Source organism: Delphinus delphis, chromosome 8 (genome assembly GCF_949987515.2).
Source record: "Delphinus delphis chromosome 8, mDelDel1.2, whole genome shotgun sequence".
Taxonomy (NCBI): Eukaryota; Metazoa; Chordata; class Mammalia; order Artiodactyla; family Delphinidae; genus Delphinus; species Delphinus delphis.
This window is the reverse complement of record NC_082690.1, coordinates 2802209-2818727: the sequence shown is the minus strand read 5'-3', so window position 1 is coordinate 2818727 and position 16519 is coordinate 2802209. Positions and strand designations below refer to the sequence as shown.

At 51.1% G+C, this 16519-nt stretch overlaps 1 protein-coding gene across 1 annotated transcript; it reads right to left on the bottom strand.

Moving 5' to 3' along the window:
• Positions 1-7457: 7457 nt before the first annotated feature.
• Positions 7458-12007, bottom strand: SPATA19 (spermatogenesis associated 19). The gene is made up of 6 exons (XM_060017092.1): positions 11930-12007; positions 11705-11761; positions 11121-11213; positions 10852-10943; positions 7806-7883; positions 7458-7524 (listed from the first exon to the last, which is right to left on the bottom strand). The coding sequence occupies exons 1-6, from the start codon at positions 12005-12007 to the stop codon at positions 7458-7460; spliced, it is 465 nt and encodes a 154-aa protein (XP_059873075.1).
• Positions 12008-16519: the final 4512 nt, after the last annotated feature.

Here is a 16519-nt window from a genome sequence, read left to right as displayed (position 1 = left end):
GGATACCACATCACCCTCCCGCCTGGAGCAGGCCAAGCCTGGCGCCTCTCCCCAGACCCCAAGGGAGCTCAAGGCCAGAGGAAGTACCTTTCCTCAGTTGGCACACTGGCCCAGAGAAGGTCCCTCCCCAGGGTGTGGGGCATCCCCGGGTCCAGCTGGTCCCCAAGGCAGGTCTCCAGAGCCCGCGGAGCTAGCAAACCTCACCCACCTGAGGGGCCAACCTGACTCGACCATACGTGGGTCTGAAAACACACCCCTCACACACCGGCTCCCAGAAGCGCTCCCAACAGCTTTATTTTCATCAGACGTTGTCTGGCGCCCCAGCATCTTTAGATGCACCCAGGGCCTGCCACTGTCCAGCACCAACTCCTGAGGGCAGTGGCTGAGCCTCCCTCTGGGAGTGACAGGTCGCCATCTCCCCGCCCCCGGAAGGCGGGAGCTCCTGGCTGGGGGGGGGGGGCCCCCACCCCCCGCACACCACACAGCTCCTCCTGGGACCAAGCCCTTCATTCGCGGGCCTCCAGGCCCACCCACAGAGAGCTGCCTTAGGAGGGTGCCCCAAGTGACAGCCCCGCAAGGGTGGAGGCTCCGAGGGGAGCACTAGGAAAAGGCACTGCAAACCTGGAGGCCCACACTCTCGCCTGAGGCCCAGCAGGGCATCCCTTCCACAGGCGGAGGGAGCACCTGAGCCGGCTGCCCTCCCAGTGCTACCGCGAAGCAGAGGGAGGGCGGCTCAGCCGCACAGACAGCCTTTGCCATCTTCCCCTCGAACCCCCCAGGCTTCCCCACCCCAGCCAAGCCCACTGACTAGGGACCCTGCACCTGCAGGCCTGGGGCCCGCCCTCCTTGACAGAACCGAGCCCAGCTCCCGCTTTGCCCTCCAGCCACGGGCGCCTGCACCCTGGGGTGGTCTAGGAGCTTGCAGAACTCGCCTGCACAGGCGGGAGCCCATCCCCTCCCTGTCTGGCGCCCCACATTCAGGTCCTGGTTTGCCTGGGCATCCAACACCCTCCTCTGGGCATGGACCAGAGCCACCCCAGCTCTCGGTGGACATCCAGGGCACAGAATAGGCCTCCGTCCTGGGGGTCCCCATGACGCTGGGCCCCTCGCACCTCACTCTGGGCGACAGACTCAGGAGGTGCTGCTCCCACGTCCGTGTCCCAAGGCTCCACTTTGCTGAGACCCAGTCTGTCTTCTGAGACACCAGAGGCCAAGGCTGGGTCTTGGTCCTGTCTCTTCCTAGAATTAAGTTCACCGTTAGGAAACGACATACATCCCACCGCCAGCAGCACCTCCGCCAAGTCCCAGGGAAGGCCGCCATGTGCAGCATGGGGACCAACTCCCCGCCCACCTGCCCCCCCTCACCCCACCCTCCCCTCCCGGAAGGATCCATGACCCACAAAGCCTTTATTAGCTCTTTCAGCTTCATTTAACTACACTAATGGCTTGGTCACAGCTGACTGGTCCCAAATTTGCCAGTGATTTTCTTTTAATTTACCGTGGCTCAGTCCCCCTGTAATACAGGTAGAGGAGGCATATTTGTTCCCAAACTCCCCTCCTGGGGTTAATCATGCACAGAACAAAACTCCATCTGAGCCACTTAATGATTTCATTTCCACCCAGGGTCTGGAGGAGCTGCGGCTACACCACCAATGCAGGTCCCTCGCTCCGCACACTCCACGTGCTTGAGCGAGAGGGCGGGCCAGCCGGGCCCAGGACTGCGGTCTCCCTTCCTTCCCGAGGGCTACAGCGCCCCTGCTCCTCCAGGTGCCTGAAGCTGGAGCCGAGGGCACACCGCCCGCCGCCCGCCCCCGGCCAGCATGCACGTCTGGCTCCTTTCCTCGGGTACCCTGGCAGGTTCCACGGGGTTCTCTTGCACACACCTGTAGGCTACCCGCCTCCTCTCCTGCTGTGATCTCCACCACACCCTGCCTTCCAAACATTCAGGGCCAGGCCTACGTCCCTAACTGTCCTCCACACCTTCCCGCAGGGGTGTCCCCTGCCTAGAAGACCCCTCCTCGTTGCCGAAGCCTGGAGAAGCCTCTGCTAAATGTCCCCTCTCAGGGAAGTCCACACTTTCTCTCAAGCAGAGACCACTCCCTCCTCTGCTCTCCCGTCTATGCTCACACAACCCTGAGTTATGTCTGTGCCTGTCGGCCTTCCACCACCCTGAGCCCCTGAGGACGCCACAGAATGTTCGCCTGGGGAGCCGCTCACGGCTGCACGTAAACGCTCAGGACGCTTCGAGTCAGTAGCCCTACCGTAGTTCATGGATGTGGACGTGCACTGTAGTCATCATTAAACTAAGATGCTCAAAGGCCTCCCGTCTGCTCATGCTTCCCAAGTGGCAATAAGATCTAAACCCTGAGTCGCACACAGGCTTCACCTTCCGGAAACCTGTTTTTGCATGGAAATGGCACCATCTGGTGGTTTCCGGCAAAACTGGCGCTCAGTTTAGACTGTGGAGCAGGTGTTGTCCCTTCACTGAACTGTGACCCAGGAGCCTGAGGCTGAGAGGCCTGGCCCGCTGAGCGTCTCTTGGCGCCTCCCCAGGAGCGTGAGGAGAGGTCGGGAAGGCAGAGCTTCTGGGACTGCAGAGAGTGGCCCATGGACCTCTTCCCTCCCTCCATCCTCCTGCCGAGGTCTGGACTGCAGCCCTGCCCGCAAAGGTCAGCCTGGTCCTGCCCCAGGCACTCTCAGGGGCCACCCCTCCAGCCCAGCCCTGTCTGTCCATCCACCTCCTGGACATCACATGCAAGGCCACATCAGGACCCAAACTGAGCCTACCCCATGAGACCCTTCCTGGACAGTGCACCCCTGTCGCCAGCTGTCCCCACATCCCTCCTTCCCTACTCTGCAGGTGCCACCATCACCAGGTCACCTCCGTCCTGTCTCAAGCCCATCCCCTCGCTCCCTGGGGACCCCTCCCGGGCTCCTCGCCCCCAACCTGCACCTCAGCCCGGTTCCACAGGTAACACTCCTGGGCTTCCCATCTCTGCTGGGGCAAGGCCCCACCCGCGTGGCCTGGCCCGGGCCCCTCTCAGCTCCCTCCTCTGTGCCCCTCTCCCTCCGCTCCTGTCCAGCCAGAGCAGCCTTGCTGCTTTTCCTCCTGTCCTGGAGCTCCTGCCTGGCCAGTTCTACTGCCGCTCTTCTCACTCCCCTCCTCTGCTACATGAACAGGCAGAGGGAAGCTGGGAGGGGACAGGAAGTGATGGGAAGGAAGTGCAGGCATTCCTGACCTCTAGATATAGTGGGGCAGGGGCTAAGGAACCATCCTACCTCTACCCCGTCCCCTCCACAGTGTCGGGCTGGCCAAGGTCACCACCACCACCACTACTGTCCACCGGAACGACCCCTCACCCCAGCATACTGCACAGTACGTACTGCACAGTGGTATGGCCTGAGACGGCCTGCATTCCAATCCTGGCCATGCATCTAATGGTTGTGTGGCATCAGGAAAGCCACTTAACCTCTCTGAACTTCCAGTTCTTCACCTGCAAAATGAGGTGATGATTTTAAAATAAGCAAAAGTAAATCTCAGTTCTCTTCTCTGATTAGGGCAAGTTCCCATTATACATAGTACTCCTTTATGGTAGTTGAGAAAATTGTGACTAATGTAGTCTAAAACTTGTCTCCCCTGTCAACCCAAAAGTTCCACCAGGACAGGGACAGGGGTTTTGTTCACTGCATGCTCCCCAGCCCAGGCCAGCCCAGGGCCCACACACAAAGTGGCTGGGAAGGGGGGCCTGGAGCCAGAAGGCTAGGCTGGGCTCCATCACTCCTCTATCGCAAAGTGACTCTGGTCAAGGTAACCACCTCGCGGTCTTACGTGGTCTCACGTGGTCTCCTCGCTAATAATAAAAGTACCTACACCAGAGGGCTGCTTGGGTTAAGTGCTTATAGTCTCTGGTACGTGCTAAGAGGTCACCAAACACTGGTTGTTATTCTACTAGACACTCAGTAAATGTGAGACGGTACCTCCAGTCTCTGGTCTGTGTGTAAAGAGCTTGGAAGTCCTCACCCGTCCTCGCAATAAGAGAAAAAGCTGAATAAACCAAAGAGCAACAACTCTTCCCAGATCCATCAGAGAACTAAGGTCATGGGGCAAACCGCTGACCTGAAACTAGGAGAGACAGACAGGTGGATACAGAGACTCACAATGTACCAGAGCAGAACCTCCAGGAACCAGGGCCAGGGAGCAAGGCTTAAACTATAGCTGATGGACTACTGGTAACTCAGTGTGGACAGGCTGGAGAGTTAACAAGTCCAGGAGGCCAGTCTTAGGAAGGACCTAAGGAACCCCACCAGGTTCTCACAGTGAAGATCAGAGAAACCTCCCCCACCCCCATCTCCCAGCAAGAGGAGGGGAAAATAGCCATTTTGAAATATGTCTTAAGCATTCTGTTTTCCTTAACAAAGGCCTGCTCTCAAGGAAAACTATTTTGCCAGAGCCTACCTGGCCGAGGGAAGGAAAATATTCAACTGTAGCCCCCTCCCGCTTTCCCGTCCCTCCTGAGGTAGGAGTTGGAGGAGAAACACATGTGAAGGTCACAGGCCAGGCGCACAGGTTAACTGAGACCAAGACCAAGTTAGAGGATTACAGGATGCTCCCCTCCCTGCCCCTCACACCTCACCACATCAATAGAGCTCCTGTAAAGTAAGAGGGGATTACACCTCAAAGAACTGCAAGCTTCAGGCCCTATTTAAGGAAGAATCTCTAGGGAAACCCAAAGACAAAAAGCAAGGACATGAAAGGAAATTTTAGCCTCTGACACCACAGCTGCTGGAAGGAGTAAACACAGCCTGACCCCTAATCAGACAAGTATAAAACCTCACACTGAAGGCCTGTCTACCTCAGTTCCTCTATCTCATTCATCTTACCTGGCTTTCAGCAAAAAACTACAAGGTATGATGAAAGGTGAAATATACATTCTGAAGAGACAGAGCAAGCATCAGAACCAGACTCAGACATGGCAGAGAGGTTGGAATTACCAGACTGGGAATTTAAAACAACCTTGATAAATAGGCTAAGGGCTCTAGTGGAAAAGGTGGACACCATGCAAGAACACATGGGTAACATAAGTGGAGAGATGGGAACCCCAAGAAAGAATCGGAAGGAAATGCCAGAAATAAGAAACACTGAAATAGAAATGAAGAATGCCTTTGATGGGCTGATCTGCAGACTAGACATGGACAAGGAAAGAGTCAGTGAGGTTTAAGAAACGTCAGTAGTAATTTTCCAAATGGAAAAGCAAAGAGAAAAAAAAAAATGAAAAGAAGTGGAAGAGAATATGCAAGAACTGGCGGACAATTACAGAAGGTGTAACATTTGAGTAATGGGAACACCAGGAAAGAAACAAAAAGAACAGAAAAAATATATGAGGTAATAATAGTTGAGAATTTTCCAAAATTAATGACAGACCCCAAACAACAAATCCAGGAAGCTCAGAACACCAAGCATGATAAACACCAAAACATCTACACCTGAACGTATATTCAAACTGTAGAAAATCAAACACACACACAAAAAATCTTGAAAGCTGGGGTGGGGGGACCTTACCCAGAGAGGAGCAGGATAAAAACACATCCAACTTCCCTTCAGAAACCATGCCAGCAAGAAGAGAGTGGAGCAAAATATTCAAAGTGTTGGGGGGGGAAAAAAAACCCCTAGACTTCTGTATTCTTCAAAGCTGGCCTTCAGAATGAAATGGAAATACTTTCTCAGACAAAGGAAACTGTTGCCAGCAGACCTGCCTTGCAAGAAATGTTAACAGTTCTTCAGGAGGAAAAAGGATGTAGGTCAGAAACATGGGTCTACATAAGGAAAGGAAGTGCTCTAGAGGAGGAGTAAATGAACATAAAATACTTGAGTGAAATAGACATGCCACACCTTCCCCAGGAAGTCCTCCTGCCCCAGCACAGCCCTGCCCCTAACACCCCAGGAGCCCCAGCTAGCCTGCTTCACACAATGGTAGGGGCCTGTCAGCTGTCTCCCCGCAAGGCTGAGAGCCTGTGTCCCCAGAGGCAAGCCCGTGACGTGCTCAGGGTCCAATGAATGAATGATGGCAAAGCACTCACACCAGAGGCTGGGATGGTGGTTAAATAGAGCATCTCTTTATCAGCAGTTCAGCAAGAAGACTCCAGTGCTGCCACTGTCACAAGGAAGGGTTCACCCACTGGATTCTCTCTGCCCAGGTGTGGTCGCTCCTCAGGTCAAGGGGGGTTGGACATCCTTCCGACACAGGCAGCTCCTTGACCCTGAAGGGCATCAACCTGGGAGGCAGGGAAATGCCCAGGGGCGCATCACGGAAATGTGCGAAGCCTGACAGGCAGGGCTGGCAATGCCTCCTTAAGCCCGCTGCTCTCGACATTCACAGAGCAGGATGCAGGAGTGGGAAGACCCACGAGGAGGAGGGGTGGTGTGTCAGGCAGAGCTGGTGCGGGAGCCTGGCTCTGCACCTTCAAACACAGAGGTGCCCGAAGGCACCCCCGACTCCTCGTCCCTGCTGACGTTAGCAAACCACTGACACGGCGCTTGCCACGTGCTGGACCCCATGGTCCACAAGGCAACGTCCTGAAGTCAGGAAACAGGCACCAGGGCATGAAGCAATCGCCCACGCTGGAGCTGGAAGAAAGCCATCACCTGCTCCCCAGGGTGGCCTAACCTGTACTGTGAGTACAGCTGCACCACCACACCCTCCTCTTACAGTCATTTGGGTCAGATGAGAAACCTGGGCAAAGTGTCTTGTGCAGAGCTGGCATACAGTAAGCGCTCAATAACTGCTAGCATACACCTCCACGGCCCTCCTCTAAGCATGCTGGTGGCCCCCCCATCAGCCGCCACGATGATCAGCATGGTCTCTACTGCGTGGCAGGGGTGCAGCAACCTTTCCCGGACAGGTACCTCCTGGAGAGGCAACTCCTGGCCTTGGCACGCCACCACGCCACCTTCCAGAGCAGCACGAACAGCCGCTGCCATGACCGCTGGTGCCGTGTGCAGGCCGAGAGGCCACACGAGCCAAGGTCACAGCCCTGATCGGGGGCTGGGCCAAAACCTGTGCGCCCTCGCTCCCACCCCAGTGCTGTGTGACCCTGTGACTCAGAGAGGGGTCAGCAGACCAGCAGCAGCTACACCCAGACCAGAGCTGCACGTCCCACCACAGCCTCGACCGCCCAGCCCCTGAGACCCCGGGGCCCGTGGACAACTGAGAAGCACTGGTCTGCGACCCCACAGTGAAGACTCAGAGACGCAAACCTGACCTTGACTCCAAGTCCTTCTGGAAATCTAAGAGGCGTGGCAGGAGCCTCAGGCAGCTGCCTGCTCCCCGACCCCCAGTGGCCCAGGTGCAGGCCCCTTGCTGGTATTCTCAAGCGCCACCCAGTGCGCCGGCTCCCTGCCCAGGGAGGCCGTCCTCTCGGCCCGGCCCCTCACCTGTCAGCCCTCTCACCTGCTGCTCTCAGCAGTCTGAGTAGGAATTTGTCTTGTGAAGCTCCTGAGATGCCTCATCCGTAAGATGGCATACGCTGCAGGGGACAGAGGAGAGGAGAGGAGAGGCAGTGGGGAGACCACAGGGTGGCAGAGCCCCCCCGAACGCACACACCCAGACCGTCGCACAGGGCCGGGTGGGCCGGCAGCCCGAGCCTTGGCCCAGGAGCTGAGTCCCGGGAAGAGGCGCTCAGCCCAGAAGGGCCCCTGGCTTGGCCGGGCCCAGGGCTGGAGCTAAGGGAGACCCACGGAGAGGCCAGCAGCGCTCCACCCACCTGCCCCCAGTTAGGACACAAATCAACTCCTCTCAAACACTTACCTTCGTCTCACCTGCTCTATCCGTTCTCGCATGGCATCATTTCTCACCTCGCTTGGCACTTGAAAGATACGGGTACGGCTGCAAAACACCATCAGACGTTGGGGTTCCCGGGTTCCTTCTCTTCTAACCAGTCACCGTGGAACCTCCAGGGTTGGAACCACGGGGGACCATAGCTCTGACCCTGTCACCATGAGCTTTTGAGCTGCACCTTCACCCTCCTTGTATCAGTAACACAAAGCGTTCTTTTTACTAACCAAGTACGCCTGAGCCCCCCAATGATCCTGGGCAGGTAGCAAATGGTCCTAAGGAGAGTCAAGGAGACAGAGAGGTTATGCGCCTTTGCTAGAGTTACAGAGTGAGTCTGAATTCCTCTCCAGCTTCGTCACCAGCTCTCTATCATCAGCATTGTGCCACAGTCACTATGATTTAGAGATCCTTCTAGAACATTCTGTCACAAAGAAGCTGCAGGCTCCTCTTTGCTGCTGTTTTTAATTTCACTGTTCTGGACTTGCCTTCCTCACCACAGTCCACTTCATGCCCTTCCCAACTCCACACCCCAACAAACCCTCACAAACCCTCCACTCCAGGAAAAGCAGCCTGCCCACTGGACCACCATTCTTGTGCCCACCGGACCACCCCATGCTTGACAGTGCCTTCTGGGTAATGCCTTGCTGTAGGTGCTTTGGGGTTTTCCCTGTGAATTCAGCTTTGATACCGCCTATGAGGACCCGCAGCCCAAACGTGCTCCGGAATATGGCTCATATAAAATGGAGCTGGTCAGTGCCCAAAGAGAGAGAGAAGAAAGGACAGAGGGCCTGAGGGGACAGGGGGATGCCTCCGAGAAGAAGGGGACACAGAGGCTGGACGGGGTGGGCCAAGGTGCCAGGCTCCTGCCCGTGTGGAAGGCCCTACCTGGCTCGGGCTTCTGTGTGTCCAGTCCCTGCCCAGACACGGGTCAGCCCAGGTGAACGTCCTGCTAGGAACACTTCTGAAGCCTAGGCAGCAAAGCCGAGAACCTCTGCAGCCCGGCCCCCTACTGTGCCCTCCTACTGGTGTCCCCAACATGTCCTTCAGTGCTCACATGCTTCTCCACGCAGGTCACTTGTATCCTTTCAAATGGGGAACTTGGTTTATGTTGTTCTCTCTTCCAGAGGCCCTAGCAAACATCAGGTGGCCAGTACACATCTACCATATAAATGAGCATTCAGTGGTGCTTAATAAAGGGGTATGCAACCCTGACTACGTACTTAACGAAACTAATAGGAAGATGCCAAAATCAGTGGATCGGAGGGAGAAGCAGGCTGAGTTTATTGGTTTAAAATCTCCACAGAATATCCAGAGTGGAGAACTTGTATGCAGAAAATTGACTGATTTCTGTCCCGTGTCTCCAAAGCTGTAACCTACTTATGCTACACAGCCAAGCTCTAAAAAATACCAGAGGATGATGTTCAGATTGTCCAAACCAAGGAACTGCAACAGCTAGAGCAGGTAGCGTGGCCAGGTCAGGGGAGGACAAGCCTCCCACATGCAGGGTGGTGGACGGGGGACAGTCACCAATGTTCATGATTTGGGCGACCTTGGCCGGCTTCCATCCAAAAAAACCCTTTCCCAGGGAGGCCTCAAATTAGACCATTCCTCTTATGCAATTCTTGAGCATTTGAATCCTCTTTTAAAATGCTAATGCCACTGGAAGGGGTAAACACAGGAAAACTGTACATCCTGAAGCAAAAACAAATTTCTTGAGAAACATATCTTCCTTGATAGGAGACAGCAAAGCTGGCGATGGGGGCACAGAAAGGAAGTCAAGTCCAGAGATGAGAGAGGGCTCCTTCACAGCGGGGGGAAGCCCAGTGGAATCCCACAATGACTCTACTGGGAAAAGAGACCATCCCAGAAGGAGGCAGGGAAGCGTGTGCCGAGGCAGTGAGCCAGGTTCCAGGCCCAGCTCCCCTGCCTGGAGTCTTGCTCTTCAGAGCCAGGAAAGGTGGTGGCGGTGTAGATGGTCTGTGCAGGCTGGGGCTGACAAAGCAGCTACTGTGGAGCACAGAATTCTAGCCTCAGGGCTGAGAAACCTCCTCTCACCTCCTCCCAAACGAGGGCTTTGGCTTTTGCACTTTATGAGCCTATTTTTTTTTTAACATCTTTATTGGAGTATAATTGCTTTACAATGGTGTGTTAGTTTCTGCTTTACAACAAAGTGAATCAGTTATACATATATATATGTTCCCATATCTCTTCCCTCTTGCGTCTCCCTCCCTCCCACCCTCCCTATCCCACCCCTCTAGGTGGTCACAAAGCACCAAGCTGATCTCCCTGTGCTATGCGGCTGCTTCCCACTAGCTATCTATTCTACATTTGGTAGTGTATATATGTCCATGCCACTCTCTCACTTTGTCACAGCCTACCCTTCCCCCTCCCCACATCCTCAAGTCCATTCTCTAGTAGGTCTCTTTAAAGTGCAGCCACTTCTGGACAAATCAAGTGCAAAAACAACAGAAATCTGAAATTTATTCAGAAGCATTTAAGAAATGGTAAGCAAGCCCAGTTTTCCAACCCCTCTAGTCATTTTAAAATTTAGCAATGAGCTGGGCTTTCAAGATAGCAAAAATATTCCCTTAAGACCCCAAAGTAAGGGCTTCCCTGGCAGCGCGGGTTCGAGCCCTGGTCTGGGAAGATCCCACATGCCGCGGAGCAACTGAACCCATGTGCCACAACTACTGAGCCTGCGCTCTAGAGCCCGCGAGCCGTAACTACTGAGCCTGGGTGCCACAACTACTGAAGCCTCCATGCCTAGAGCCCGTGCTCCGCAACAAGAGAAGCCACCGCAATGAGAAATGAGAAGCCCGCGCACCGCAACGAAGATTCAACGCAGACAAAAAAAGAAGAGACCCCAAAGTAAGGCTGAAAAACTCAAAGGAGTCAACGTCTCTAGAGAAGGAGGGCCGAGGGTTTGTGTTGGCCAGTAATCCCAAAGAGGGGGGCTTGTGCTTTCTCTGCTTCCCCCTCCCCACAGCGTGCCGAGCTTGGGGCAGATGAGATGCTTTACCTCCATCTTATGAACTGGATTCTTGTTCTTTCCTCCAGGACCTCCTGACTCTGGTTTGTTAACAAACCAGACTTTGAGAGGTGGTGCTTCACCTAGGAAATCCGGGTGGAGTCCAGTGGTTACTGCCCAGCAAGGACCCCACGGCCAGGGTGGAGCCCAGCCTGGACAAGCTCTGCCCACTTGCCCAGGACCCTTTGCGGTAGGACCCACCTCCCCCTTTCCCTCCCCTTGCCCCCTCCCCAGGATGGGCGGCTCAAAGGTTCCATTACCTCGTCTCTGGTCACATGTACATCTTGGCCATGCGTGGGAGGGCAGTTGGTGGACATCTTCTCCTTTATGTCCTGGGAAGCCTCTTCTTCAGTCTGAAAGACAAGCAATTTCCCTCAGAAAGTGTCACTCTATCTGGCCCCAATTCTCCCTCCTCTTCCTTTTCCTGTTTCTTCTTCCCCATCACAACACACACATGCGTGCCCACACAAACACGCCGTATCGCACAGTTCCTGCTATTAGCTCGTCTACTGCTACCTTCCTGTGGAATTCCAGGGACTCAGTAAGTCATGGGCCCAAGGTCCTCCTGAGACACCCTGCAGTGGGGCCACGCATCTGAAACCCCCTCCCCTCCTGTGTGCCTGAGAAGCAGGGCGGGGCTGGTGGTGACGCCAGCCCATCTCTGGCGAGGGGACAGCCCAGGTCCTTCTGGACATGTGGTGAATCAGACACGGCTCTAGGCAGGCTGGTGGGCAATGAGCTTGGGTTTCCTGGTTGTAGGGGGAGGGAGTCCAGCTCCCTGCACCCACTGAGGTCAGCTCTCTACAATCTGTGGTACCCTGAGTCCCAGAGGAATCTCACTCACCTTTTTCAACCAATGCTGTACTACAGACACAGCCTCGCTCTCCACAACTTCCACGTCCTGCAACAAAGTGGTAAGTCGATGCCCTCAGAATACAGAGAGACCCAGCCCCTCCTCCATTATCCACAGTTAGCACTGTGAGATCTTCTCTCCAGAAGTGCAGCAGGGGCTCAGAGGGGAAACGATACCTGACACACTTTCCACGTGGCTACCACCAGCCCCACTTACCGAACTGACTTTCGGTGGGAAGGGGAACCCGGCCCCTTTCCGGGCGAGAATGTACACAATCCATGTTGTAATTATCATCTTTGGACTTACGCCAGGCCTCCTTCGTGGCTCCCTCCTTCCACTGAAGCAGGCTGAGAACTCCTCTGGCACAAGGAGGTCCTTGGAGGGAGGTGCCCACCTGATTGGCTGGCCAATGATGATGTGACAATGACCTCCTTTAATCCCCAGGGTCAGAGTGTAGAAAAGAAAGGTGAGGAAGTGTCCACATTAGTGATGGCCACAGCTCAGAAATGGAGGTGGGAGGTGGGCAGTCAGGATATGAGCCTGAGAAAGATACAAGAGGGAAGTTACTGAATCAAAGATAGAAATTATGGAGGGTAAGGGAGGCTTATGGCTGGTCACCCACTCTTGAGCACTGCTGAAGCAGAAAGAGATTTTATAGTCAAAAGAATACATTTGTAACAAAATAACCTGGGCCCTCTAGACATTCGTTCAAACCACGCCACAGCATTTCTTATTCTTCCTCTTACAAATGGGGAGAAAGGGCCTGTCCGCCCAGAAAACATCAAAGATGGAGGAGCACAACTCTCAACAAGGACGCTTTACTTTTGTGTCTATTTTGTTTACACAAGTGATTCAAATCACAAAAAATAATCCAAACAATAAGAGGTAAAGGGTAAAAAGTGCAAGTGCCATTTCTTGTGAAGATATTTCCTGATTTTCCCAAGCCACCCACAGTGGACTGCCTAGGTGGAAGGATAGTTAAGTGGAAATGGAAGAGGGGCTCTGTTGTGACTTCATAGTTGGGGGCAAACAATTGACAGGGGCTCAGAAAACTGCTATTCCCATCTAGAACCTTCACCAGGGAAGTGAAATTCACAATATCCTAAAGCAAATGTTTAGCTGCTCTCTAAAGTAGTTGTAGCCTAACCCTGAGACTATTCTCAAGGTCTCAGAAATGAGGGTTGTAATCCTGTCTCCACCACTAACCGGTTATGCGATGTTGACAAAATCATTAGTCCCTCTAGTCCTAGTTTCTTTGTCTTCAAAATGAAAAGAAAAGGATAATGTTTCTAGTTTTCTTCCAGCTCTAACAGTCTATAAATGTTCTATTCCGATTCTTCTGAAGAGTATAGAAAACCTTTATCTCACTCTCCCCAACGTCCCTAAAATAGCCACTATATCTCCTCACTCTCAACAAATCATCTCAACTTTACATCTTCTCTAGGCTATGCCAAGGTAACAAACAAGTCCCCAGATGAAAGCCGAGACTCACTCTCACTCTCAAAACACAAGTTCAGGGTAGCTGTGCTCCACTTGGTGACTTAGAGATACAGGGATGAATCCGTCCTCTGGCTCCATGCTGTCAGCATGTGACCTCTATGACTGCCAAACAAAGGAAGAGAACACATGGAGGAATAAAATCACCTCTTCTGTTCCAGCCCAAAGGCTTCTTCTTAAAGCTTTTTGGCCAGTATTAGTCATATGACCCCAAACCAATGCCAAGGGAGACTGGAAGCTGCAAACCAAAAGATGAAATTACTCATCAACACCTCTGTTTCTGCTACTATCTCCTAAAAACTCTTTCCATCCTTACTGATGTAATTTCATTGTTTGAATACTTAAAACATCAATGTTATTCAAAAATTAAAACTACATGAAAAGACAAACTCAGGGAAGTTCCATCTCCTTCCCTGTCTCTTCAACTTTGTTCTTCAGAAGGATTTTCATAAGTTTCTAGGCTGTGCATCTGTGTTTATGTTTCCAAAATGAAACACATACATAAATCTATTCTCACATTTTATTACTATGTTATGAAATGCATACAGTAAAATATATAAATACATTCACAGCTCAGAAAAAAATTTTAAGCATGTGTGCACACACGCGCACACACACATACGTGTGTTTATATACACACACGCACATACATACACATGTTTAACCACCACCCAGATCAAGACATAGAACATTTCCAGCACCCCAACAGGCCCCCAGACCCACAAGGGAACCAACATTTTGACATCTATCACCATAAGTGTTTTGCCTAGTATCCCACTGTATTACCATAACACAAATTATCTATCAAATTTACAACTGATGGACATCTGTGTTATATCTAGAAGTTTGACGCTTTTTAAAGTACTGCTGCTACGAACATTCTTTTACCTACCTTTTCCTTGACATAATCACTAAATCTTCTGTACATATACATAACAAAGAGCAGAGTTGCTAGGTCATAGGCTTTACATATATTTAGTACTAGTCTATAACAGAGTACTGGGGACTTCCCTGCTGGCGCAATGGATAAGACTCTGCACTCCCAATACAGAGGGTCCAGGTTCGATCCCTGGTCAGGGAACTAGATCCCACATGCATGCCGCAACTATGCCACAACTAAGGAGCCCATCTGCCGCAACTAAGGAGCCAGTGAGCTGCAACTAAGGAGCCGACCTGCTGCAACTAAGACCTGGTGCAACCAAATAAGTAAATAAACAAAATATTTAAAGAATAAAAATAGGGGCTTCCCTGGTGGTCCACCTGCCGATGTAGGGGACATGGGTTTGTGCCCCAGTCCGGGAGGATCCCACATGCCACGGAGCGGCTGGGCCCGTGAGCCATGGCCGCTGAGCCTGTGCGTCCAGAGCCTGTGCTCCGCAACGGGAGAGGCCGCAACAGTGAGAGGCCTGCGTACCGCAAAAAAAAAAAAAGAATAAAAATAAAAACAAATTCTCACAAAATGTTAAAAAAAACAAAAGAGTACTGCAAGGCAGTTGTACAAACTACTGCCTGTAATAGTTACTTCATGTTTCTGCCAACACTTGTTATTGTCACTATTTTAAAGTTTAGACAGATGATTGGAGTTATAATGCTAATCAGGAATAGTTTACTTTTCACTTAAGTGATTAATGGCATTATGCATCGGAGCTACATGGTAACTCTATTTTTTTTTTTTTTTTGCGGTACGCGGGCCTCTCACTGTTGTGGCCTCTCCCGCTGCGGAGCACAGGCTCCGGACGCGCAGGCTCAGCGGCCATGGCCCACGGGCCCAGCCTCCCCATGGCATGTGGGATCTTCCCGGACCGGGGCACGAACCTGTGTCCCCTGAATCGGCAGGCGGGCTCCCAACCACTTGCGCCACCAGGGAAGCCCCCGGTAACTCTATTTTTGAGGAACTGTCAAAATCTTTCCTAAATGGCAGTATCATTTCACATTCCCTCCATTAATACATGAGAGTTCCAATTTCTCCACATCTTTGCCAACATTGTTAGCATCTGTCACTCTGATATGAGACATTCTAGTGACTATGAAGTAGTATCCCATTGTGGTTTTGATTTGTATTTCCCTAATGATTAATGATGCCACGCATCTTTTCATGGGTTTATTGGCCATTTGTATATCTTCTTTGGAGAAATGTATATTCAAATCCTTTGCCATTTTACAATTGACTTATTTGTCTTTTATTGTTGAGTTGTAAGAGTTCCTTATGTATTCTGTGTACAAGTGTCTTATCAGATACATGCTTAGCAAATATTTTCTCCTATTCTATGGGCTGTCTTTTCACTTTCTTGATGATATCATTTGAAGAACAAAGTGATCAATAAAGTCATCATTTATCACACAAAACGATGAAGTCCAATTTATCTATTTTTACTTTTGTTGCTTGTGCTTTTGGTGCCATATCTAAGGAACTGTTGCCTAGCCCATGGTAATGAAGATTTATTCCTTTGTTTCTTCTAATAGTTTAACACCTGTAGCTTTTACATTTATGTCTATGGTCTATTTTCAGTTATATACGATGTGAGGTGGGGGGGTCCAACCTCATTCTTTTGCATGTGGAATCCAGTTGTCCTAGCACCATTCGTTAAAAAAAGAAGTACTTTCTCCATTGAACTGTGTTGGTACCCTTGTCAAAAATTAATTAACTATAAATGTAAGGGTTTGTTTCTGAACGGTCAACTCCTTTCCATTGATATATGTATCTATCCTTATGCCAATGCCACACTGTCTTGATTACTATAGCTTTCTAGTATGTTATGACATTGAGAAGTGTGAGTCTCCAACTTTGTTCTCTTTTTTAAGATTATTTTGGCTATTGTGAGTTCCTTGCATTTCCACATGAATTTTAGGATCAGAACTGTCAAGTTTTGCAAAAAGAAAAAAAAAGCCTTGGCATCTTGATAGGGATTGCATTGAATCTGTGGATTGATTGGAGAGTACTGTCATCTTCACAACAATCTTCCACTCCAAGAACATGGAGTGTTTTTCTATTTATTTATATATTCTTTAATTTCTTTCATCGAAGTTTTGTAGTTTTCAATGTACAAGTCTTGTATTTCATTTATTAGGTTTATCCCTAAGCATTTTATTTTTTTGATGCTATTGTAAATGGAATTTTCTTAATTTCATTTTTGAATTTGGCATTTCTTCTATATAGAAATATAGTGGATTTTTAAGTATTAACCTTGTACTTTATAACTTTGCTTAAATCATTGTTTGTAACAGTCTTTAGTGGTTTTCTTAGAATTTTCTACATACAAGATCATGTCTTCTATGAATAGAGATACTTTTCCTTCCTTTCCAATCTGG

Excerpts from the sequence above, each read along its gene's own strand:
- SPATA19 (XM_060017092.1), bottom strand. The coding sequence starts at position 12,007 with ATGATAATTACAACATGGATTGTGTACATTCTCGCCCGGAAAGGGGCC. Across the intron at positions 11,762-11,929 it reads TCCCACCGAAAGTCAGTTCG|GACGTGGAAGTTGTGGAGAG; the intron begins GTAAGTGGGGCT and ends ACTTTGTTGCAG. Across the intron at positions 7,525-7,805 it reads ATAGAGCAGGTGAGACGAAG|CGTATGCCATCTTACGGATG; the intron begins GTAAGTGTTTGA and ends TGTCCCCTGCAG.